Raw genomic sequence first — 25,977 nt, 5'->3', positions numbered from 1 at the left:
GTTAAGGGCAGGGGCGCTGCTGGCTGCTAAAGAGCATCTCCCCTTTGGCCAGGTTCCCGGCGGGGTACGGTGATCTCCACGACGTCGTCTATCTTCCTGGATAGACCTGACAGCTTCAGCACTGTCCATTTCACTGAGGATCCCAACACCATGTGAGTACGTGCTCTGGGCAACATTAATCCCCGGCGCGTGTCCAGGCCTCCGATGCTGCCCCCCTGTAGGGTAGAGCTCTTATCCCCGTTTGACACAGGAGAACTGAGGCCCAGGTAAGGAAATGACGTGCCAAAAAACACAAAGAATACATTGCCTCTCCTTTGTCAACACTTGACCTTAACCTCAGTCTCAATCATTATCAGCCTTTCACCAGCCAGTTTTCCTCCTCTTTCCCAGAGAGTCTCATATATGTCTCTCTTAATTCTGATTGGCTGACGAGAGGGGTTTTTGTTGAAGTGGAACTTTCCGTTCTCGCGGGTGGGGGGTTCTCTCCACACTGCCAAAAGGAAGGGGAGGGGAGCTGCTCGCAGCCTCTTGTTTGGGAGCATCCTGTTTCTTGAAGGTCCATGTGTGTTTCCCCCAGTACCGCTAATTGACACGTGGCCACCGTCCTCCTCACTGTGACCCTCGACTTTGTCATCACCAGGGCTGGGTGACAGCCATGTGCTCTATCTGTGAAAGCCAACTAGTGTAGAATGCAGTGACCAGCGAGCTTGGTGGATTGCATTGTCTGGGCTTCAAGCGCTGTGGCCGTTGCTGGAACTGTAGGTGTATAATACCTTCAGGCTGGGATCTGCAAAGGCATCTCAGAGTTATGCAGTGAGCTTCCCTGGGGGGGAAAAAATAGATCATCTGTTAGCTGGAATTGATCAATTTTAGAGATTCTGGATTTAATTAAAACGAAAACATTTAGAGGTGTCTATCTCTCTGTCTGTTTGTCTGACTATTACTGCAGTGTCTGAGTGCTGTCCCTGCAGTACAGATTGGTGAAAGCACAGTCCTTAACACAGCCTGCCTAACTCTCCTCGCTTTAACCTCACAAGATATTATTGATCTCCAGGAAGCAAAGATGTACCAGCTAGTTCAGCAGCTGGAATCTGCTCCTTCACCTGTTCTTGTTAAATCAATGACAGAATTAAAAAGCCAGGGTCTGATTCTTCTCTGGCACTGGTGTAAATCTGGAGTCCCTCCACTGAAGCTCATGGAATTACATCCATGGAAAATTGGCATAATTGAGAGCAGAATCGTCCCCTGGCTGTTTAGGATCAGCAAATTATCTGTGAGTCGTCAGCCAACAATCTGCCTGGCCATAGCACGTCCGGTTGGTATCATTAAACAATGCCAGGCGAGCAGACAGTATCTTTTGCAGAGTTGGTAACAGAATGTGGCGTGGCTAGCTGAAGGTTTGCCTGCTTTCCCCACTTGAGAAGTGTAATAAGGTCTGGCCTGGTGCACGCTATTATTATTTTGCCATGGGGTCATTACACACAGAACTATCAACCCTGTGTGTTTAATGGGGACTAGAAACTTGGCTATGACATCACTGACAGCCAATCAGACATGGCTGTGACATGACTGACAGCCAATCACAAAGCTCCAATTGTCGCTGGCATTCTAAAGTCCCTTCAAAACCCATAATAAATCTCAAGGATTCTCATACGGATGTTTCAATAATGGGACTGATATTTTCATTCTGCTGCCATTTCCCGGTTCCACCCCTGTGATCATTGCTGCATTGTTCTGTATCCAAACCTCACCTTCCCCATCTGCTGCTTTCAGACAATTCTCCGAAAGATGCGTCATGAATAACTACTTCGGCATAGGCCTGGATGCCAAAATCTCTCTGGAGTTCAACAACAAACGGGACGAGCACCCCAAAAAGTGCAGGTAGGCAAACGAGCCCCCCTACCTCCGTCAAATGGAAAGTGCCTCAGGCTAGGAGCAGAGGTCAGAACTCCTTGATTGCTGAGTTCCCATTTCATGAGGGAGTCATCTATAAAGACACCCTCTGCCTCAGGGCATGCACTCCAGGGGCAACCTATGTAGGGAGCTGGGGGGAGCTGTCTTTGGCCAGGTCTACACAAGGAGGGCTTTACCGGTATAGCGATACCAGTGCAAAGCACTCCTAGTGTGGACACAGCTTATACCGGACAAGCTGTGCTTGCACCAGCATAGCTTATTCCAGCCGCCCCGAGTGAAACCAGTGACACCAGGACAAGCACATGTGGCCAGTCCAGCTGTGTCTACACCAGAGGCTTGTGCCGGCAAGTTACGTCAGTCAGACCACACCTCTTCACATCTGGCTGACAGCCATGCTGGCAGAAGTCTGTAGTGTAGACAGAGCCTAAGTGATCTGCTGTTGGGCTGAGCTTCACGCTGCTCCTTATCTGTCATGAAGCCTCCACTGCTCTGATGTGAGTCCGCGTGTCTGTTTAGCTGAAGGTGCCTATGGTGCCTGACTTGAATGGAATGCAGCCACGTGGCAATAATAACAGCTTGTTTAACAAGAGCCATGCAGTGCACTGCGCCAATGCCCTTCATCCCAACATCTTCTAACACTCTGAAAACATTCGTTAATTAGGCCCCAGGACGTTAATCCTTGTGAGGTGGGTATTTATAATTATCCCATTTTACAAAGGCCAGTGGGAACCAGCGGAAGTCTCTGCAAAATCAGATCCTGTATATCTAGAGTAAACCTACAGCAATCAGGTATTACTAGCATCTCAGAGGGTCTTGGCAAGATCATGTAAACCTCTGGAGAGGAGCTCAGCTCACTGGATGCCCTGAGGTGGAATTAAATCCTGCTACTCAGTTACCTTGAATGGCAGAAAAAGAAGGGATGAAGTGATGGCTGAATAACAATACTACCTAAGAGAGTTATACAGTTCTTCTCAGCTAGAGATCTCTTTACAAAGGAGGCAGAGCCATTATCCCTATTCTACACATGGGGAAACTGAGGCACAGAGTGGGAAAGCAGATCACCTAACAGGCCAGTGGTAGGAATAGAGTGCATGCTTCCCCCATGGGCAGTTATTCCTGGCCACTAGCAGGTTCTTGCACCTTTCTCTGAAGCATCTGGTGAGAAAGAGGATATGGGACTAGATTGTCAGATCCGGTCCTGCAATGTCTGTGTTGCCTTTTAGATTAACCTATGCACAGTAATTATCTCTGTTGTCTAATTTGCATATTTAAAAGTCATTCTCATTGCACCACCATAATAAGGCTGTTGGCCACTGTGCCAGTGGCGACCGGGGCTTGGAGTTGTCTGCAGGACTGGTTTAACATAGATCCATGAGTTTCAGGACCATTGTGATCATGTCCTCTATAACTCAGCCCAGAGACCCTCAGCCAGTGACTTCCACATCCCACCCAGGACTTCTGGCTGAGCTATAGCATCTGTGTTAGACAGGCACCCAGGCGGGATTTAAAGCACCTGCTCAGAGCTGTGCGTTTCTCTCCCCTTGCCCCGCTGCAGCAGTCGCACCAAGAACATGATGTGGTACGGAGTGCTCGGGACTAAGGAACTTCTGCAAAGGACCTACAAGAACCTGGAGCAACGAGTCCAGCTGGAGGTAATCAGAGGTGCTGGCCTGATCTGGGGGCCATAAATCACTGGAGGGAGCATAAGAGCAAGAGCAGGTGTGCTCAGCTAAGTGAACATGTGCGGGCTCTGGACAGATCCCTGTTCTCTGCCGGGCGTTGGGGTTTAGGTGCTGAGAGACTGTAGGAATGGGGGCCACAGATAGAGCTAGAAGCTAGGCTGCCAGGCCACAGCAATGCTCATTTCTCAGGCCCCCTGCCTTGGTGTCAGTCTCTTCTCCTGCTTTGTGTTTGCTTGTGTCATGGAAACCTCTTCCTTTGCAACACAGAGTCCAAGGAGAGGCACTGAGTCCCAGTGCAAAGCAGGTTACTGAAAGCCCAAGCAGGCATTCGTAAGAAAGCCAAGGGACTCTCCAGTTGTGTCTGTGCTGGGGGTGTGTGTGCATAGATTTCCCACCATTGCTCATCTTGGCACAGCATCACCTGGTGGTGCGAACAGGGGAGCCCTAGCGTAGACAAGGCTCCTGCATTTTATTTTAAAACCAAGTCTCCTGACCCTGCTTGGGTTGGATCGGAGCATGGGTTTGCCTTGGTAATGAGGCACAATGGGGGGATCAGCACAGGGCCTGAGTGAGTTCAGGCTGGTGATTCTCTGGGTGTTTCCTGTTTTCTCTTGGAGGGCAGGGGCTGAATGTTAAAGGGTAGTCAGTGCCTTGAAACAGCGGTGATGCTCCAATGGACAGTGACTTCTGCAAACCAGCCCTGTAACATCACGGCGGGCTGCCCAGAATCCCTGACTCCCTTGAATTCTCTTAGGCCTGGGCTGTGTTTCACAGCAAAATGCAGGAGTTTGCTGGCGTTCCTGCCTGGCCTGCCTTGCGGGCAGATCTGAGGATGTGGCTGGGCTGGCAGGTGGTGCCTGGCACACATTGAAGATCTCAGCCTGCCTTGTCTTCTCTTTCAGTGTGATGGAGTGACCATCTCCTTGCCCAGTTTGCAGGGGATTGCCGTGCTCAACATCCCCAGCTATGCTGGTGGCATCAACTTCTGGGGCGGCACAAAGGAGGATAACGTGAGTGCTGGCTGCGGGGCGCGGTTGGAGGGTTCTTTGCTAATAGTGTCAATGGTAAATCTGAAGGTGAAATGCCTCAGTGCAGCTGTAACAAGAGACCTGGTATCCATTTAGGGACAGAGGAATTGCCAGATGGATCTGCCCTGGCTCCACTTGGTCTGGTCTCCAACCTCCCGTCAGATGGATCAGCCCAGGGCCCATCTAGCTCAGGCCCTGATTCTGACAGCAGTCTGTACCTGGGTGGTTTTGAGGAAAGGGTTGGAAGGGTGGCAGTCTGTCTCACTGGGAGGCACTGTTGTCTGGTAGCTAGAGCAGAGAGGGCTGGGGGTCAGAAGGTCTTCAATCTAGGCCTGACTCCGCTCCTGACTCCTTGTGGCCTTAGGGGTTCACATCCCCTCACTGTGCCTCGGTTTCTCTATCTGTGAAGTGGGGCTACTCCCTTTGCAAAGGGCTAGAGCAGTGTAGAGCTGTTTTCATGTGCACACTCCAAGCTCATTGTGCTGCAGTGCACAGCCCTGACCTTCCGGGGTCGTTTATGGCCAAAAGTCTGAAGTTGCAATGACCCTTTGAGGAGGCCGAGTCCTTAGGGGAGCCCCGGGCCCTGTCTGAGTGCCCCACTCCCCTTCCACCTGTGGGTGGCTGTGTGGGTAGCTCAGGTCAGTGGCAGCTTCCCCTGGGGTTTCCTGCCAGGGCCTCTTCTGCCTCCCTCCACTCCCCACCTTCTGGTCTCAGCAACTGGACCCAGCTCCCACCCTGGCTCCACTGTCATTACCCTTCAGCTCCAACCTCTTGGGTCAGCTGGAGAGTCCCTAGAAATGGAACTTAGCCTAGATATAGACAGACAGACACAGAGATGTATAGCCACACACACACACACAGAGACTCCTAGGCAGACAGACATGCACTCAGTTGTATAGACACAGACACAGAGACTTATGGATGGACAAAAATGCACACAGCTGTATAGACACACAGACACAGAGAGCCCCAGGCGGGCAGACAGACACGCAGCTGTATAGAGAGCCCCAGAGTGTGGTGAAGAGGGGTCCGGGGCGGTGGCTGTCACGGGGCTGTGCTGTTCCCTGCAGAACTTTGGGGCACCCTCCTTCGATGATAAGAAGCTGGAGGTGGTTGCTGTCTTTGGCAGTATCCAGATGGCCATGTCGCGAGTCATCAACCTGCAGCATCACCGCATCGCCCAGGTAAAGCAGCGCCGCCGCAGGAGATCAGCTAACCCTTGGCTGGGCCCCACCTGGCTAGGCCCCAGGTGGCTGGAGGCCCAGATGGGGCCTGTCTGCAGGGGGGACGACCCGCCCCCCCATTGCTACCTCCCTCCCATGAGGCCCACAAAGGTTGGGGAGGGAGCACCCTGGGCGGAAAAGGCTGCAGGAGGTCAAGCAAGGGCAGGTGTGGGAGTCAGGCTCCTGACCTGTGAGGAGGGGAAGGGGGGTCTCCAGTAGGGTTGGTGGGCGGGAAGGGCCTCCTGCTGATATGGGCAGGGAAGGCTCTAAGTTTCAGTGGGGCAGCTCTTTTGTTGGGGGGCCTGAGCAGGGCTACCCGAGGGTTTTGGGAGGGCCTGGGGAAAAATCTGCCCCTGAGGTCCCCCGTAGTGGGGTGGGGGTTGGAAGCAAGCTCTCCCCACACTGACTTCTCCATGGCGGTACCTGTCCTGCAAGGCTGGGCCCGGCTACCCACACTGGCCACGTGACCTGGTGCATGGGGTCGCAGCGCCACTCAAGTTTGGCCAAGCCACCCATCTGCAGGAGCTGTGACACCAAGTGTCAGCTGCAGCACTGCTAACTCAGATTCCATGGGTTTGGGGGGCTGGGAACAAACTGCCCCTTTTGTCCCATGCCCTCCAGGCCGCCCTGGGCCTGAGGGGCTTGGGACAAGGGTATTGTCCTCTGTATCTCATTGGGGCTGTCCCATGCCCCATGAGTGTGCAGTGCCCCTGCCAGTATGGAGTGATGAGCTCTGCTCTGGGAGCATGGCACACCCACGTTGCACAGGGTGTCAGGCAGGCCAGAACTGATGCCCTGCGAGTGGTGTGTCTGGGTAGGCCGCGTGCTGGCGGAGAAGCACAGAGTGGGTCTGCCTATGGTACAGCTCTGCAGCAGCTGGAGGTGGGGTTCCCAGCTCAGGCAGAGGGACACATGTCAGCTCTGCTTGAGCTGAGGCCTGACAATAGCAGTGTGGCCGTGGCAGCATGGGCAGGTGCTCAGGCTCGCTGCCCGAGCCCATACCCAGGGCTTGGGAGGGATTGGACTCCAGTGGCTAGCCTGAGCCATGCTGGCCACATGGCTAGCTCGAGTGGAGCTAATCTGTAGCCAGTGACCCAAGCTAGGAATCAGGCCTCCCAGCAGGGTCTACAATCTAGATGCACTGGTGCTCCTGGCAGAACCCAGCTACTGGGCCAGGAGACGTGGCTCTGCCAGGAGAGCAGAGTGCCAGCTGGCAGGAGACATGGCTTTGCCAGCATGCCCTGGCATCACAGACAGCACTTCACTGGCATCAAGCCATGGCAGAGCTGTGATTGCTGGGAGAATTTCTTTAACTAGGGCTATGTGAAGCCCTTGGCTGGGCCGTGTGCGCTGCCTTGCTGCTTGGTGACAGCCTCCTCTCCTGTGCTTGCTTGGCAGTGTCGGATGGTGAAGATCACGATCCGGGGAGATGAGGGCGTCCCAGTGCAGGTAGATGGAGAAGCCTGGATCCAGCCTCCAGGGATCATCAAAATCCAACACAAGAACCGAGCCCAGATGCTAACGAGAGACAGGGTAAGACCTCAGGGTAGCTGCTGCTAGCATGCAGCCATTCTGCCTGGGGCTAGGACCTCGTCAGTTCTCATGAGCTAAATGGGCTGAGCCTGTCCAGTAGCTGGATGGGGAACTCAGATGTGATGCTGCTGAGTCAGTCAGGAGAGCCCTCTCATCCGAGCTAGCACTGAGCCAGTGCCCTGTGTGGTGCTAGCTGGGTGCTTTGCTGGTGGAGGTGCCATCTTTCAGACAAGGCTTGGCTGGCTGGGCTAGTTAAAGATCCCATAGCCCTTCCTCGAAAGAACTGGGTGGTTAATGAAATTCCAATGCAGGTAACTACATAGAGTTGCTGTTAAACATCTGTCCCGTTCCACCTCAGAGGTGGCTGCATTTCAGCAGTGGGAGCAGTGATTGGTGTATGCCAGTATTTGGGGTTCTTGGGGATGACATGGCAGCTGCCATTGTCCTCCCCCAGAGCTGCTGCACTGAGTTCTGAGCCAAGGGATGCCCTAGGGTGTCAATGTGTGTGTGTGGGGGGGCAGGAGCTGTCCAGGGGTGAATGCCAGCTTCCTGGCAGTGCCTGTGGAGGCAGTGCAGGGTCAGACACCCACAACCCCCATTAGCAGCAGCATTGCCATTTCTCTCTGCAGGCCTTTGAAAGCACCCTGAAGTCATGGGAGGACAAGCAGAAGGGCGAGGGCTACCGAGCCCCGGCGCGGCCCCGCCTCAACTCCCAGCAGTCCATGGAGTACCTGACCGACGAGGAGTATGGCCAGATGCAGCAGATGGCTCAAGCTGCGGAAACCCTCATCACCAAGTGAGCTGGGATGCCCGTGGGACAAGGCAGGGGAGCAGGCCAGTCTGGAACTGGCTGGGGTTAGGAGGAAGCACCTACTCAGTGGTGCCCCCTGTGGGTGGTGAAGGAGCAGTGGGACGGACAGGGACTCCTTCCCAGGGATCCCCTCTCTGCACGCAGATCCTGGCCCATGGGCCAGACTTCCCGTTTCCCAGGTTAGACGCCAAGGGAAGCTGTGAATTCCCATCAGCTCCCTTCCTTTGATTCCCTGCAGGATCCGCGAGGCAGCCACAACCCACAAAGCCATGGAACAGGAGCTGGCCCACGCCGTGAACGCCTGTTCCCTGGCCCTGAACGAGGCCCTTCCCAACAAGAGCAGCAGCGGGCCCGAGGTGAGGGGCACAGCCTGCCTGGTGTCACATCCAGGGGGAGTGAGAGGCAGGGGATGAGCACGTGGGTGCAATCCGAAGAAGAGATGGTAGCAGGGAGCGCGGTGGAGAGAGAGAGATAAGATTGATTAAGGGGGAAGCCAAAGGTTAAATGGATATTATAGAGAGAGCCAGTAAATAAATAGAACAAGGAGCTAAGCCAGCTATAAATAGACCAGGCGAGCCAGAGACTGAGTTACAGGTGGAATATAAATGCAGGAGGCTGCCTGGCTGCATGAAATGTCAGCACCCGTCCCCACATGAAATCCACTTCTCTCTGTCTCCACCTATCCAAACATGTTGGGGCGGGGAGGGGGAAGTCCTGCTCCAAGCCCTTGGTGATGGGGTTGTGTGGGTTTTCGTTACTGAGCTCTGTGGGTCTGTGTTGATCAGAGATTCGTAGTTTATAAGGCCAGAAGGGACCATTGTGATCATCTAGTCTGACCTCCTGCATAGCACTGGCCCTAGCACTGCCCTGAATTAATCCCATTTGAACTAGAGTAGATAGTTTAGAAAAATGTCCAGTTGGGATTTAAAAATTGCCAGTGCTGGAGAATCCACCACGACCCTGGTAAGTCGTTTCCATGGGTTAATTCCCCTTACTGTTAGAAATTTACACCTTATTTCTTGTCTGAATGTGTCTAGCTTCAACTTCCATCCATTGGATCTTATTAGACCTATGTAAGCCTTGGCTGCTCATGGTGACAAACCTGACATTTGTTTCCAAAACCCGAAATTTTTGAAATTTGAAATTTTTGAAAAACTGACAGTTGAATCATGTTTGCAGTGTTGTAGTAGCCGTGTTGGTCGCAGGATATTAGTGAGACAAGATGGGTGAGGTAATATCTTTTGTTGGTCCAACTTCTGTTGGTGAGAGACACAAGCTTTCGAGCCACACCGAGCTCTTAGTGGGAGAGTGACTGTGATCGTCACTGCTAAATGTAACCTCCCCACAGACCAGGACACACCAACACAAAGTGGCACCAGATCCCACCAGAACAACAGATGCAAAACCTGCAGCCATATCTCCACTGCTACAATGATCAACACCCCCACAACACCCCTTTCAAGATCCAGGGGTCCTACATGTGGCTATCATGTAGTGTTTCTCATCCAGTGCACGAACTGCCCCAATAACAACTATGTGGGTGAAATCAGACAGTCATGACGCTCTCAAATGAACTCACATAGGAAAATGATAAAAGAGAAAAATACCCTATTTATTGTGAGTGAGCACAATTCTCACAAGGCTATCTGACCTATCAGGCCCCATCCTCAAAGGAAACCTGCATAACACTTTCAACAGATGAGCCTGGGATCTTAAACTCATTACTCTGCTAGACACCAAAAATCATGGACTGACCAGAGACCCTGGATTTATGGCTTATCACAACATTCTGTAACCCACTGGCCCCTTTTTTTCCGTACTATGATGACAGAGGTGTTAATGAGCCGCTTTACCTTGAATGGTCCCTTATAATATATGCTAACTACTTGTGCTAAAAACTATCTGTCCCATCATGCATTTAGCTGTGATGCTCGGAGAACCTTTCCCAGACCTGAAGAAGAGCTCTGTGGAGCTCAAAGGCTTGTCTCTCTCGCCAACAGAAGTTGGGCCAATAGAAGAGATTACCTCATCCACCCTGACAACTTAATCAGAAAGTCATTATCTGTCAGGGGCCCGAGGAAAGTTTCTGGACAATTATGACCCTGGAAGGCACCTGCACAGTGTGTGTGTGTGGGGTGCTCTGGCCCTGTCTCACCACTGCCCCCTGTTGGATGTACTGAGGCCTGTTTGAGTATTTGCACCACCTCCTGTAGATATCAGCCATGCCTGGCAAGGCTCTGTACAGCACCTGGCACAGCGACCAATGTTATGTACATGCTGCCCAGTCACTGCAGTACTTGAGTGATGCAGTATGATGATAGAGGCATGCTCCAGTGCCAGAGCAGTGTCTGCTTTCCCCTTCCTGGGCTAGCAGCATCTGTCCAGCAGCATCTGTGATGGTGTACGGGTTTTCACCAGGAGTTGGTGCTGGCTCTGAATGTGCTCCGACCACAGTGCATGCTACTCTTGCCCACTAAGGCCTTGGGCCCAACAATAAACTCCTTTGCCTCAGCTGCTCAATTGCCTTGCTCTGGGCAGATGTAGTTTCTTTGTCCCTGAAGATGGTATAGGTCTGAGGTCATGGAAGATGACATCGTCCCAGCCTAAATTCCCTCAAAGCTGCGCAGCTGCAGTGAGAGAAGGCTGGGGGGAGTCCTCTCTCCCTGCCACAGCTCCCAGGGCAGTCTGCACCCCAAATCCCTCATCCCCAGCCCCATCCCAGAGCCCACACCCGCAGCTTGAGCTCTCACCACCCCCCCTTGCCCCAACCCCTTGCCCCAGCCCTGAGCCTCCTCCCACACTCTGAACCTCTCGGCCCCACCTCCACGACACATCACCTCCATATTGGTGCACATAACAGAATTCATTCTGCACATGGATGTAAAAAATTAGAGGGAACATTGGTCCCAGCCCCCCCCCCCCCCCCGAAGGCTTTAAATGCTAGGCCAGAGCCCAGAGCGGATGTGAAGCATGCAGTGGGCTTAGGGTGACCAGACGTCCCGATTTTATCGGGACTGTCCCGATATTTCCTTGTTTGTCCCGCGTCCCGACCGACATGCGGTCGGGACACTGGACAAACAAGGAAATGCCCCGAGCCTAGAGCCCGGAAGTGCTCGCACCCCCCCCCCCCGCCCCGACTCCGCCCCCTCCTCCCCCGATTGGCTCCCTCCCCGAATCCCCGCCTCTTCCCCGGGCTCACCATTCCCCCTCCCTCCGCAAGCGCTGGAGGGAGGCCCGGGAGACTCAGAGGAAGCGCGGGGCCGGGGTGAGTAACAGTCCGGCCTGGCCGTAGGGAGAGGAGGGGGGCGGCCCGCGGGGCCAGGCGGCGGCTGCTCTCCCCCCCGGGCAGCGGGACTCGGGAGCAGCCGCTGCTGCAGCTCCCACTGCCGCGGGGGAGGAAGCGGCCATGGCGCTCCGCGGCTGCGGCGCCCCCGAACCCCCCGAGCCGGGGCCTGCTGCGGGGACCCAGCAGCGCGTACGCTGGGCCCAGCCCCTGGCTAGGCGCATCTGGGCTGCCCAGCTGGTGCTATCCCGCGGCGGCCCCGGGGTGGAGGCATCGGCAGCCCAGCCCCGTTCGTTCCCCTGCGGGACGGGGGGGCTGGGGCCTGCTGCCCCCACTCCGGGGCCGCCGCGGGATAGCACCAGCTGGGCAGCCCAGACGCGCCTGGCCAGGGGCTGGGCCCAGCGTGCGCGCTGCTGGGACCCCGCAGCAGGCCCCGGCTCGGGGGGTTCGGGGGCACCAGAGCTGCAGCCGCGGAGCGCCATGGCCGCTTCCTGCCCCCGCGGCAGTGGGAGCTGCAGCAGCGGCTGCTCCCGAGTCCCGCTGGCCGGGGGGAGAACAGCCGCCGCCTGGCCCCGCGGGCCGCCCCCCTCCTCGCCCTACCACCCAACTGAGTCCTGCCTGCTCGGGGCCAGGCCGGACTGTTACTCACCCCGGCCCCGCGCTCCCCCTGCGTCTCCCGGGCCTCCCTCCAGCGCTTGCGGAGGAAGGTTTTTTTTTTTTTTTTTGGCCACGCCCCCCCCCCGCGTCACCCCTTCACCCCCCCGCGTCCCGATATTTGTCTTGGGTGATCTGGTCACCCTAAGTGGGCTCAGGAGGCAGGCTACTGTGTGGAGAACAAGCTGACATCTCTGGCTTGCCTAGGCTGATGGTCTAAGGCAAGGGGAGGTATGGAAGTACAGGCCTGAATTGATGAGAACTTGGGCCTCAGCCAAGAGGGTGTGAGGGGGCAGCAAGGTCTGCGGTTTGTTGCTGCTTCCTGGCAGTGCTCCAAGGCTTTGTCCTGCTCTGCTGAGGGCACTAGGGTAGCGGAAAGAACCGTGACACAGTGTAACCAGACTTGCAGAACCCAGCAGCATCCCAAAGCATCTTGGCCAACCAGGAAGGGGTAGCGTACCGACTGCATTGTCCCATCAGGCCCTGGTCCCTTAGCACTGCTCGTCTCCATGTGCCTGCTTACTAACATTGCTTCTCTCTCTCCTCTTTCTTTGCACCCATCTCCTCTCAGTTTCTGAGCAGAAATGCGGCCGTGGATGTGTCAGTTAGCGTGAAAGCCCTTTACACTGAAACCAGAGCTTTTCTGGAAGGAAAATTGGTGAGTGCATGGCTGGGGGAGGAGCCAGCATCCTAGGGTGCTTAGTCTACTCTGCCCCAGTCTGCGGGGCGGGCTGGTTTGTGAGATTCCCTTGCATGAACCCCCCTTGCATTCAACATGGAGATCAAAGCTGTAGCAAATGGCAGAACATGCTCCAAGCTTCATGCTGCAGGACAGGGAAGAGGGCTACTTCCCGTGGAAGCTCTGGCAGGGACTGGAGGATATGGTTAGGTGCAGGGTCGGGGGGAAGCTGTGAGGGGGGCAGGGCATGGGGGGAAGGCATGGGGAAGCCCAGGAGGGAAGAGAATGTAATGTGAGGTGTTTAGCTGAGGCCCTGGGGGTGACAAGACAACCCAAGTTCACATTAGATCAGTAGCAGTACTTTGCCTGGTTCCTCCTTCAAACCAAGCTTTGCCCTCCTGATGTCAAAATGAAATGCCTCAGTAAACTGTGCTGAACTTCATAACATGATCATCATCACTCTCCTTGCTTCCGTGCTTTGATCAGCAGCAAAATGGATATGTTCAAGGGTGGGTTGTCATCATTAGGACCCAGAGTTAACAGGTTGTCAAGACAAACAGAGCTATTAGCTAATGGAGCTCTTGTTTCAGACTATCTGCAGACTCAGGCAGACCTCACTGGATCAGTTACTCTTAGTGCATGGTTTGAAGGTTTTGTTTTGGTAATCATTGTAGAGATTTAATTTATTTTTTTAAAGCCAGCTCAACTTTGAAGCAGTGGGCAGCAGCCCCTCCTACAAAGCACCCTCTTCCTGACATGCCATGAGCAAGCTGGTGTGACCATCGGTCATCGTAGGGTGCAAGGGCCACTGGATGTGTGAAGCAGGGAGGGGACCAGTCCCACCACCGTGTCCTAGGCCCAGTGTTAATGGCTGACACTCTAACGTGAGCTGCCAGTTGGGTGGTCTATAGGGAGTGGCGTGGAGCTCCTGGGTGACATAAATGCTGTGCCACTCTCCACGCCCGGAGCTGACTGGATGAGGCAGTTATTTCCCAAGCAGGTGGATAGGCCCACTGTTCCTTCCTGTTCCTCTTGGAACCAGGCTGTATTGCATGCTGCCTGTTCCCCTGCATGCCAACTCTGTGTGCCATGCTGCTCCCAGATGCCCTGCACCGCACAGGAACCCAGCCGGATATGGCATCAGAGGTATAGCCAGAGCTGTTTCCTTCAGCTCTCCCTGCCTGGGCGGGGAGTGTGTGAAGAGGGGAGAATGGCTCAACAGGACAGTAAAATTCTTCCCCTCTTACCCTCCCCCCCCCGCCCCCCGAAGCTCCACCGGGAGTGCAGCTCCTTCCCCTGCTCCATTTCCATACAAACTAACCAGAAGATGGAACTTCCAACCATGCACTCCCTCCTCTCCCAGCTCTGTTTAAAGTGGCGATTAGCTCACTGCGCCAGTGATCAAAACTTGTCTTTGGTGTCCCCAGTTCTTGGCACAGGCAGGGGGTTCGGTTATCCCTGAGCTAAGCATCCTTCCCAGTGCATTCCAGGCTGCTGCAGAAGGGCACTTCTCTGTGGCTTTGAAGACAGCTACCAACAGGCCTCTCCCATGCCACCTGGCACCGTGACACTGCACCCCTAACGCTGGCCCCGAGGCAGTTAGTTAGCCCCATGGCAGTCTGTTCAGTTCATTGTCAGATCCTGATACTCGACTGAGAACTGAATTCTGCGTGAATGCCCAGGGTTCCAGGACATGGCTGGAAAGACCCCAGCTGTGCCCTGGACCATGAATTTGGAACAGCCAAAGCAGAGATGGGTCCTGAAAGATCTATGTCAGGTTTTATGCCAGACTCATTCTGTGAATAGGATGCTCATTCCCAGTCTGCTTTCATAAAGCTGGGTGGGGAATGGCATCAGGGTTTGGACCTGGGAAGTTCAGCTCCACAAGCACAGACTTGAGCCTCTGGAGCTAAGAGAGTCACTCTACTAGCTGGTAGCAGTAGCAGTAGCAGGCTGGCTTTCTCTGTGAGCTCAAGCCACTAGAAGGGAACATGACACCCACTGTTCTAGGGTGGATCATGCTCGTTCTTTACTTTAGCACTGAGTCTTAGTAGAATATTTCAGAGATACATTCAGGTCATGTTTTTAATAACCCCCCTGCCCTTTATGAACTCTGAGCCTGATGAGAATGGAGACAATTTAACACCCAGTTTTGCTCTGCTTTTTTGCATCTCTGATCTTAGCAGGTTAGTCGGTCAGTGTCATTTGGGATTAGTCAGTGTCACTGTGGGGCTCTCAGGTACCCAATTGTAACTGCAGGAGTAGCCAATCAAAATACTGCTGTCATTGGAGATTTTGTTTTTTAAAGAGAACACTCCCAGGGAGCTTAGGTTCTGTAAAGGTGAAGTTCTGGCCTCGCTGACGTCAGAGGAAGTTCTGACATTGACTTCAACAGAGCCAGAAGTTTGCCGCAGGTTTTACAAAACCTAAATGCAGGGCCTTGACCCTGTGCCTTAGCCCAGGTGCCCTCCTGTCCCAGCAACAGGGGCTGCTTGAGAGATGGGGGAATGACGGGAACAGACAGCCAAGCAATCAGTAACTTGCAGAGACTGGTATCAATCTCAGCAGTGAAACCCAAAGAGGAATGGGCAAACTTCCTCCCCGGGGTTCGTCCTTGTGGTTAGCTGAACTCCAGTCCCAAGTGGATGGAGCCGTAAGGCAGGTCAGTGCATTGTCCCTGCCCGTCCTCTCCAGCAGTACCCATGGCGCACGTTCGCACGATGAGCTCTGCACGGGGCTCTCATGGCTCTCTCCCCCAATCCCTGCAGCAGCTGGACTCCCCACAGCAAGAGGAGGGGCTGCAGAGAGCCCTGAACACCATCAGCCAGGAGCTCCAGAGGCTGCCCGACATCCACTGGCTGGCGCCCATCATCAACTCTGCCGAGGAGGTGGGTGCATGGGGCCGCTCGGGGGCCGTTTGGTCGGGTCGTTCCTCCTCCTCCCCATACTGGCAGGAGCCTGCCTGGTGCCATTGCAGCCAGTGAGGGAGAGTCAGCGAGGCAGCCTAGCCTAGTGACCGGAGCAGGGGAGCTGGGTTCTCTTTGGGTGACCCTGGGCAAGTACCCTGTTAACAAGCCTGCTGCTGTACCCTTTGCAGCCCAGCCCCTCCCATCCCACTGAGCTGGCTTTGCATTAGACTGGACCATCCCCTCCCCCATCCCTTCATATACATCCATCCTGAGCCCTGTGCTTCTGCAGGGGGCTTAGCACCCACAGCCCTGAGAATCAATAAACCATTGCAAATAAAATGGGACTTGGGCCTCCAGACTCTTGCATGAGTCTCACAAGAACTGCAAGATCTGTGTCTGCCTCCTCCTTCTCCCCTCCCTTCCTCTCCCCCTCCCACTCCCCCTCCCTCCTCTGCTGTCCTCACTCTGGCCCTAACCCTGCAGTCAGATCTGCCCCAGCAGACTTTGCGTGGATCCTACTAGAGTCCTGAGCCTTCTCATGGGCCTGATTGCAGGATCAGGACCTTAGATTATGATCTCTTCATGGCAGGGGCCTGGTCTGAATAAGATCCCCCCCCCCCCTGTACAGTGCACCTGGAGTCTGAGCTGTGCATGTGTCAGTATTGCTGTGACGAGGGGGCCTGAGCCTGCCCGGAGGGGGCAGGGGTTATTGGGGAATCCAGAATACTTGAAGCACTCTGTGTCTCTGGGAGGCCCAGAGCGGAGAATCGGGGCTGGCGGGGAGGAGCGGTGCACATCCTGTGAGCAGGTGATGAACCAGCACTGGATTTCTCGATCCGGTCATGCAGCTAAATGTACAAGTGACTCCCATTGACTTCAGTGGCACTTGCTCATGTGCAGCAGCTGCCTTTATCAGGCCTGTTCTGCTCTCTTCTGGTAACTCTCCTGGTGCTCTTCTTGTGGCTGTGGTCTTGGGGGCACAGGCTGTCCAAGAGGAGGGTTTATCATTCAAGGGAGCAGTGGTAAGCCAGTTTACATGGCACTTCTCAGCTGCAGAGCCCCCGGCACTTTATAGAGCTGGGGGTGGGGTATCACTAGCTTTGTCTTACAGATGGGGAAACTGGGGCTGGGGAATTGCCCAGGAGAGCACAAAGGTGGGTCTGGCATGCTCCGTGGCTGGCAGCAATGCGGGGCCACATAATGTAGCCAGGGCTCAGACATTTTACCTTTCTGTCTTTTAACCCAGGGGTTCTCAAACTTCTTTGCATTGCGACTCCAGTGACCCCAAGAGGGGGGACCAAAGCCTGAGCCTGCCCGAGCCCTGCAGCCCCAGGTTGTGGTGGGGGGGTAAAGCTGAAGCCTGAGCCTCGCCACCCTGGGCAGGGGGCCAAAGCTGAAGCCCACGGGCGTCAGCCCTGCTGCCCAGGGCTGAAGCCAAAGCTGGAGCCTGAGCTCCGGCACCTAGGGCTGAAGCCCTTGGGCTTTGGCCCCAGGTGATGGGGCTTGGGCTTCAACCCCGGACCCCAGCAAGTCTAACACCAGCCCTGCTGACCTCCATTAAAACAGGGTCACGACCCACTTTGGGGTCCTGACCCACAGTTTGAGAACCGCTGTTCTAACCCCATTCAGTGGTAAAAATATCTGTGTCCTGACTAGACTACACCCTCCACAGATGCTAGGACTGGTGGATCTGGGCTGGTGTGAATCGCATCAGCCAGTGCTGGGGATGCCAGGGCAAAGCTGGGATAGAAACGAGGTGCGGTTAAGCACTGGCCCGTGCTGATGGCAGGGAGGGGTGGGCATCTGACCAGGGCGCGGAGTGGCACAGATGAAATGCATGGCTTGTGAACCTAACCCGTTATCCTCTCTGCCGGCCTCGGGCACCAGGAGAGCTCCGAGAGCAGCAGCAAGGGCAGCCTGAAGCTACGGATCAACATTCCCAAACCCAAGAAGGACAAGGATAAGTTTCAGAAGCTGAAATCCAACAGCATGGTCCCAGGTAAACCTCCCCAGAGCAGTGGGCTAGACTGGCAGAGCAGCCTTCGCCTCCCAAGCACTAGAGAGCGTCCTGGACCTGCTGTGCTACCAATCTGGCACGCACCGCAGCCAGAGTAAATCCATACCATTGTGTTGTGCCGCTGGAGGGCTCTTAGACAAGGTGAGCAGGGCAGGCTGCAAACCCGTCTAGAGCAGCACCTCAGGACTGCTAGCCCACCTGCCCATCTGCCCTCCAGGCTGGCTCTGATTGCAGCCAGGCACTGAACCGTGCCGAGGATGGAGTGACTGGCACAGGGCAGGAGGGGGCACAGCTTGCTGGGCCGTCAGCTCAAAGCTCCTCTCTCAGAGGAGGAGGGAGTTATAAAAATGGGGTTTAGAAAGAAATGGGCCTCCTGGGAAGATTTTCCAAAGTGTCTAGGGATTTAGGAGCATGTCCCATTGACTTGCAGTGAGACTTGTGGTCCAAACCCTCTCAGATGTGTTTGACTCCTCCCGCATTGGCACCAGCTTTGCAAACATAACCAATGCTGCATCTCCCAGCCCCGGCTGCCTCGCTTGCCCAAGTCTGGCCGTCAGCCCCGCTCCATGTCCTGGCCTCTTGGTGCTGGTAGGAGAATCCCCTCAGCAAGTCCCAGGCATGGAGAGTTCAGGGCTTCCTCCTGATGCCTTGGTGCCTTATTGGGAGCGAGGGCTGATGGTCAGTGCACAGGCTTGGGAGTCCGTTTTCACCTCAGCTCTGTCACATTCACTCCGTGACCCTGAGCCCATCAGTACATGGGCTTCCCGGGGGGCATGGGCTGGACTGGTCGATGCTGTGGTGCTCTCAGATCTAGCCCTAGTCAGTTACTCCCATGCCCGCACAGGAGGCCCCCCTGTGCCCCCTGGCCATCCGCGTGCAGGCTGGCTCTCAGGCCGTGCCCCATTCTTCTATCTCCAAGGGAGTTTGCAGGGCTGCAGCGGCTGGAAAGGGAATGGGGACCCCTAGCCTCAGGGCTTTTGAAACAAGCTACAAGTGTCCCTAGCCTCTGTTTGCCAGAAGCTGGGAATGGGCGACAGGGGATGGATCACTTGATACCTGCCCTTTTCTATTCATTCCCTCTGAAGCACCTGGCATTGGCCTCTGTCAGAAGACAGGCTACTAGAGTTGATGGATCTTTGGTCTGACCCAGTATGGCTGTTCTTATGTTCTTATGCCAGTGTTTTGTATGGAAACGTCTCTGGAGTGCTTGGGCCATGGAGGGGAGTGTATGGGGCGGGGCTCTGCCTCCCAGCCCCTCGGAGGGGAGTATACGGGGTGGGGCTCTGCCTTCCAGCCCCTCGAAGGGGAGCGTATGGGGCAAAGGGCTCTGACTCCCGGCCCCTTGAAGGGGAGCATATGGGGCGGGGCTCTGCCCCGGGACCTCAGAGGGGAGCATGAGGGGTGAGCAGCTCAGCGTCCTGAGAACAGTGCTTGGGCTCTGTTCTCACCACACAGCTTGGTCTCTTGAAGAGATCAGAGTCCTGAGCCGTGCACTGACGTGGGGCCCTGGGGGCACAGCAGCTCTGTGCTGCATGGCTCTGGTACTGCGCCTTCTTCCCTATCAGGAGCATGTGGGCAGGGCACTCCTAAATCCCAGCTGGCAGGTTCAGTTTTGCTTTTCATTCCTGCGGGCCCAGGGGATCTATTTGACCATCGGGATCCTGTCGGGCCATGTGCATCATTCAGGCTAGCGTTTGGCCCAGCCGTTGTGTGAGCCGCACACTGCTCACGATGGACATGAGAACTGGGCCGTCCACACATGGCCCCGGTGAACTCCAGTGACTGAAAAACACATGGGAAAAAGGATTCTTGTGTTAGGCCTTAGCTCTCCCCAGGCCACAGAGCACATTTCTAAGCCCTCGACTGAGAGGGGGAGGCCAGCTCTGGCATTCCTGATGTTTTGCAGGGAAAACAGGAGGGGAAAACCCCTTTTCTGGGCATGAGTGGAATCTTTCACAGCCCACTCGCCTTTTTCCCTCTCACTAGGCACTGCACATGAGACTCACTGCAATGGTTCTGTGCCCATGCAGCATGTTAGGTTGATGCTTTCAGAAAGAGCTGTGAGCCATACAGAAACAGCCATCGCGGGTCACGTGACCTCTAGGACCAAATCTGCACCCTCCAGGTCACCTACCACCCTGATCCCAGTTCTCGTGCTGCTCTCCATGTAGGAAATAGAGATAGGCCGGGTTGTCAGACCTGGCCTGCCTTGGAAATAGTCCCTGTGCTAGGGAGGCGAGGGAGCAGAAATCAATGGGATTCTGGCGGGGCCCCTCTTCTGAGCAGAGCTGCCTGGAACAGATCCTGGGTGTAGCAAGGGAGCGTTTCCATCGGGGGGTGCGGGTGGTGCCCGAGCCCCAGGCATGGGATACTGCCATGCTGGAATGCTGCTGCCTGTTGCCTGCGCTCTCGCCCTGCCTGGCTTTGTGCTTCCCTGTGTGTGCGCGTTGCTTTCGGCTGCGCCTCTGTCCACTTTTCGCTGCTGAGTCGATCGTCTTTGCTTTCCCTTTTTGCTAGTGGAGAAATGGGGCGCTGAGGAGGTGGCGGCCTGGCTGGACACGCTTGGCTTAGGGGAATACAAAGACTTTTTTTTCCGCCATGACATCCAGGGCTCAGAGCTGATCCTGCTGGAGAGAAGAGACTTGAAGGTACTTGCATCACTTGCTTTTCTGACCGCAGCAGCGTGGCTCTCTCCATTAGTGCCCCATTGAGCTGCATGGGCACAATTATGGGCAGAATGCTGCCCGATTGGTGCACCCTTGCTCCTGGCAGAACCCCATGAACGATTGTAAGCCAGCTGGGAATTGCATTGGCAGGGTTGAGTTGGCATGTTAGCCCCTCACCTGGGACCCAGGCATTGGCACGGCAGTTGAATGGCATCGGCGGGGCTGCGCTTGCATGCTGCACCTGCCCTATGAGTCAGTGTATTTGCATTTCGCTGCGGGTGATGCCGCGCTGTCAGAATACGGGCTCCTCGAGAACCAGAGCAGTCATGGTGTCGCTGCACGGCACTGGCTTCCCGCAGCTCGGGGGTGGGATGGTGACTCCCAGCCAGGGACTCCATAGCACAAACCATAACCTCCATTCCTCTCCTCCAGCTACCTGGCCTGGGTGATTAATGAAGCACCTGAGTGAAGGTGGGGCTTGGGAATGGGATCCAGAGCCTACCGCCCCGAGGACATGGTCACGCTCATTCCTGGGCAGCCAGGTGAAATGAGCTGGGAGAAGGTTTGGGGTGGGGAGTGGGGGAATTCCCTACTGAGCAGGTGTCCCTATCACATCTGGTACCAGTAGGTCTCTTCCTGGAAGACCGGTCCAGAGTTGAATTGGGCCATGGAGACCGCACCCTGCTTTGAAGGAGCAGCTGTGCCATTAGCCTGGAATCATTTCTCTAGGCTACTGAAAATAGCTGCTCCTCCAATTAATACCCTGAGGGCCAAATCCTCACCGGTGCTTGGTGCCTGCCTGCCATTGATTCACATGGACATTAGAGCCTGGGTAACTTAAAGGGCTCTTTTTTTTAATTGTTCAAATATCACATTTTTTGTGGAAAATTTTGTCAAAATCTATCTTTCATAAAAAGTTCAGTTTAGCCAAAACAGCATTTTCTGACAGAAAACATCCAACTACAATTTTTCAACCAGCCTTGCCCCGCTCCCACAACCAGCCAACCCCCTGCCTGCCCTGTTCACATGCCTCATCCCACTCCCCCAACCAGCCTGCTGCCTGCCCAGTACACACGCCCTGTCCCCCCCGAACTGCTGCCCCCTCGGCCTGCCTGGTTCAAATGCCTTACTCCACTCCCGCATCCTGCCAATCTTCTGCCTGCCCAGTACACACAGCCTGCCCCACTCCCCCATCCTGCCAGCCTGATAAACACACCCTGCCCCATTCCCCCTGTGACGGGTTGGATCACAGAAACCCCCTTGGGGCTGCCAACTGATGTACCAAGACTGCTTCTGCCCCTGCTTTCCCTGCCAACTTGGGACTCCAGCACCCTGTCTAGTTGAGCCAGACACGCCAGTCTGCTCCAGTACAAACCCAGGGTCTCAACCACGTGCCCCAAAACTGCAGACTTAACTGAAAGCAACTTAAGAAGTGTTCCTGTCTTTAACACTCAGATGCTCAACTCCCAATGGGGTCCAAACCCCAAATAAATCTGTTTTATTTATAAAATTTTACTCATTTATAAATTTATATTTATAAAGTTTTACTCATAAATTGTTCGCCCTCTATAATACTGATAGAGAGATATGTACAGCTGTTTGCCCCCCCCCCCCCAGGTATTAATGCATACTCTGGATTAATTAATAAGTAAAAAGTGATTTTATTAAATACAGAAAGTAGGATTTAATGGTTCCAAGTAGTAACAGACAGAACAAAGTGAATTACCAAGTAAAATAAAATAAAACATGCAAGTCTGAGTCTAATACAGCAAGAAAACTGAATACAGACAAAATCTCAGCCTCCATTGTGTTCCAGTAAGCTTCCTTTTACAGACTAGTCTCCTTCTAGTCTGGGTCCAGAAATTACTCACACCCCCTATAGTTACTGTCCTTTGTTCCAGTCTCTTTCAGGTATCTTTGGGGGTGGAGAGGCTATCCCTTTAGCCAGCTGAAGACCAAATGGGGGAGGGGGTCTCCCAGGGGTTTAAGTAGACTTTCTCTTGTGGGTGGAGACCCCCTCCTCTCTCCTATGGAAAGTCCAGCTCCAAGATGAAGTTTTGGTGTCACATGGGCAAGTCACATGTCCATGCATGGCCCAGTTCTTCTTCGAGTGATTGTTCATGTCCATTACACATTAGGTGTGCGCGCGTCGCGTGCACGGTCATCAGAAACTTTTTCCCTCAGCGGCTCCCGTCGGGCCAGCAGGGTCCCCGCTCCCGCCAGAGCGGCGCCCCGCTCTAGCGTATATATATCCCTGCGGGCCCGACCCTCCCTCAGCTCCTTCTTACTGTCCGTGACGGCGTTGGAACAACTCTGTCTCTCACTTGAGAGTGTCCCTTAGCGTTAATAGTTAGTGTTCTTCTTAGCAGTTATCAGTTCTTTAGTACCTAGAATCTTAGCAAACAGTTCTTTAGTAGTAGTTAAGCTCCTTTGTTTTAGGTGTTGGTCAATCCCGACACCGGCCCTGGGCTGCGGGGCATGCCGGACGCCCAAGGCTTCAAGGCTTGTGCCACGTGCCGCAAGCCTATGCCGATAAGCGATCCCCATGACTCATGCCTCCGTTGCCTGGGGGAAGCACACCAAAAAGAGCGCTGCAAGATCTGTAAGGTCTTCAAGCCCAGGACTAAGAAAGAGAGGGACTTTCGCCTTAAGCAGCTGCTCATGGAGGCTGCATTACAGCCCTCCACTTCGACGCATCAGGCAACTTCGGTGCAGAGTGCCCCGGCATCAGTTCATGATCTGGCACCGGCAGGGCACCATAAGCCGACGGCACCGACACAGCAAGACTGGTCATCTTTGCTGGTAAAATCAAAGGGCCAACCTAAGGCCTGAGGACGCTCCCCGCATAAGAGGGCAGCGCCCGCGAAGACCTCGAATGTGCCTAAGAGAGTGGCGACCCCAGGACAGATCCCGGTGCCAGTGGCTCCGGCGCCGAGAGGCCCGTCGAGCCCCGGGATAGGCGCATCGAGTGAGGAGGAAGGGCTGGAGGAGCTTTTGGAACAGCCCTCCACCCCGGACACGTTTGAGGCAGCAAAGGACCTCATCGAATTGTCCGCTGAGGGCCCCCCTCCAAGCCAAAGATAATCTGCCAAGACTGCCATCCAGAGGCAAGCCAGCAATGGTGCGCCCATCAGCAATGGTGCGCCCATCACGGTCACCACCTCAGCACTGTTCATGGCGCCGCTCCCGGTCGAGCTCTGCCTTGGTGGACTCCCGGCTACCCTCGGCGCAGACGGCCGCACAGCCATCGGGCCCCAACAAGCGCCTGGCGCCGACCCAGCAGCCCTACTCGAGTAGGCACCGGGACGTGTCAGCCACGCGATCCCCAAGACTGACCACTTGCAGTCGTTCCCGGTCCCGAGGTCACCAGTACCGGTCCAGGTCCAGGTCAGCAAGACGTTACTCCCGGTCCCGGTCCCGGAGGTACTACTCTCCGACCCCGGACCGGCACAGTCCCACGGCACCACCGTGGCCATCCAGGTCACCGTCTGTGGTTTCGGAGGCAGACTCGGGCCAGTCCAACAGATTTGCCCACAGGGCACCGGCCAGTAGGGAACACGAAGCCCCTTGGCACCCACAGTGGGGCCAGCCAGGACAATGGCCATTCTGGACCCCTTGGGCCTACCACCAGCAAAGCCCCCCGTCCAGGACCTCGAGATCTGGCCCCTCGAGACACCGGTCCCACTCCCCGCAGGGGCGCCCCTCCTCGCACAAGGAGGCCATGGTCTCCAGACCATAGGGGCAAGAAAGAGCCGACTCGGCACCGAGCCCGACACCGTCTCAGGCCCACACTATGGGACAGACCCCAGAGGAGCGCCCAGTAGGTGAGGAGTTGCAGGAAGAGGAGGACGCACAGAAAGCCCTAACCTCTTCCTCCTTACCAGATGAAGCCGTGGCGGGCACGACGGTGTCCGGCCCTCCCCCGATTGACCATCGGGCCCAGCAGGATCTGCTCCGCCGAGTAGCCCTCAATCTGGGGTTGCAGGCGGAGGAGACTGTAGAGCAGGAGGACCCCATGGTTGACATCCTAAGCCCGGAAGGCCCCTCCAGGATTGCACTCCTGCTCATAAAGACAGTACAGTCGAACTATAAGACAGTGTGGCAAACACCGGCCTCCAGTGCACCAATTGCGAAAGGCGTAGAGAGGAAGTACTTCGCCCCCTCCAAGGGGTTCGACTTCCTCTTTTCTGACCCAGCACCCTGTTCGCTGGTCGTCTCTGCAGTCAACAAACGAGAGCAGCATGGCCAGCAAGCCCCGGCCCCCAAGGCCAAGGAGGCAAAGCGCTTGGACTTATTTGGTAGGAAGGTCTACTCGTCCGGGGGCCTCCAGTTGAGGATTGCTAACCAACAAGCGATTCTGAAGAGACACAATTTCAATTCTTGGGCATCAGTCTTCAAGTTTAAGGACTCCCTGCTCCAGGGTTCACAACCAGAGTTCGCTGCCCTGGTGGACGAGGGGAAGGCAGTAGCCAAAACCTCTTTGCAGGCCTCCCTTGACTCCGCAGACGCAGCGGCCAGGACAATCGTGTCAGGAGTGGTAATGAGGCACTCGGCATGGCTACAGGCTTCCAGCCTTCCCCCAGAGGTACAAAACACCTTGCAAGACCTGTTCGAAGGGTCAGGCTTGTTCTCAGACCAGACGGATGCCAGATTGCATAGCCTCAAAGACTCTCAAGCAACCCTCAAGTCGTTGGGAATGCACACCCCAGTGACACAGAGGAACCCCTTTAAGCCCCAACCACCGCAGAGGCAATACCACCCTCATCCTAGACAGGAACCGTACCGCAGAAGGGGCAGGGATAACAGGCGTAGACGTAACAACACGCCAAACCAGGGCCAAAGCCACGGCCAAGGCAAGCTGCAGCCGGGAAATAAGCAAGGGTTTTGAAGCTGCAATTGAGGACAGTGTACCAACCCTTATACTGGATCCTCCTCTATGTTTCAGGGACCGCCTGTCCCATTTTTACCGTGCTTGGTCCTGTATAACGTCGGACCGCTGGGTCCTTCGCACGGTGGAGGCAGGATACACCCTTCAGTTGTCCTCGCCCCCTCCCTCCCACCCCCCATCCCCGTCACTCTTCAGGGACCCCTCTCACGAGCAACTCCTTATGCAGGAAGTGTGGGTCCTCCTCAAAGTAGGAGCAGTGGAAGAAGTCCCTCCGGACCTAAGAGGGAAAGGGTTTTACTCCAGATGTTTCCTCATTCCCAAAGCAAAAGGGGGCCTCCATCCCATTTTGGACCTACGCAAACTAAACAAATTTTTGGTCAAGGCACGTTTTCGTATGGTCTCCCTTGGTGCTATTATCCCATCCCTGGATCCGGGGGATTGGTACGCTGCCCTCGATATGAAAGATGCATACTTTCACATCGCCATTTGCACGGCCCACCGGCGGTTCCTACACTTCACCATCAACCAACACCATTTCCAATTTACAGTCTTGCCCTTCGGCCTAGCAACGGCCCCGTGAGTGTTCACGAAATGCATGTCCGTGGTGGCAGCCTTTCTTCGGAAAAGAAAGATGCGGGTATACCCGTACTTGGATGACTGGCTCCTCGCGGGCAGGTAAGAAGACGAGGT

At 55.2% G+C, this 25,977-nt stretch overlaps 1 protein-coding gene across 10 annotated transcripts in view; it reads left to right on the top strand.

Annotated features, from left to right (window-relative positions):
• The window catches only part of DGKK (diacylglycerol kinase kappa), a 185,266-nt gene that overhangs the window by 151,161 nt on the left and 8,128 nt on the right, over positions 1-25,977 (top strand). For 4 of the 10 annotated variants that reach the window (XM_005279165.5, XM_005279162.5, XM_065556315.1 and 1 more), the window contains 12 exons: positions 53-152; positions 1,774-1,881; positions 3,470-3,566; positions 4,499-4,606; positions 5,695-5,808; positions 7,246-7,380; positions 8,010-8,176; positions 8,430-8,547; positions 12,700-12,786; positions 15,576-15,695; positions 17,604-17,715; positions 20,251-20,381. In XM_005279165.5, the coding sequence (XP_005279222.1) occupies positions 53-152; positions 1,774-1,881; positions 3,470-3,566; positions 4,499-4,606; positions 5,695-5,808; positions 7,246-7,380; positions 8,010-8,176; positions 8,430-8,547; positions 12,700-12,786; positions 15,576-15,695; positions 17,604-17,715; positions 20,251-20,381 (1,397 nt within the window). The remainder of the gene's footprint in view (positions 1-52; positions 153-1,773; positions 1,882-3,469; positions 3,567-4,498; positions 4,607-5,694; positions 5,809-7,245; positions 7,381-8,009; positions 8,177-8,429; positions 8,548-12,699; positions 12,787-15,575; positions 15,696-17,603; positions 17,716-20,250; positions 20,382-25,977) is intronic. The other 6 variants (XM_065556312.1, XM_065556316.1, XM_005279163.5 and 3 more) reach the window with 5 other exon arrangements.

This window comes from Chrysemys picta, chromosome 9, assembly GCF_011386835.1.
Source record: "Chrysemys picta bellii isolate R12L10 chromosome 9, ASM1138683v2, whole genome shotgun sequence".
In the NCBI taxonomy this organism is placed as follows: Eukaryota; Metazoa; Chordata; order Testudines; family Emydidae; genus Chrysemys; species Chrysemys picta.
Note: the sequence above shows the minus strand (reverse complement) of the source record. Positions and strands in the feature narration are given on the sequence as shown.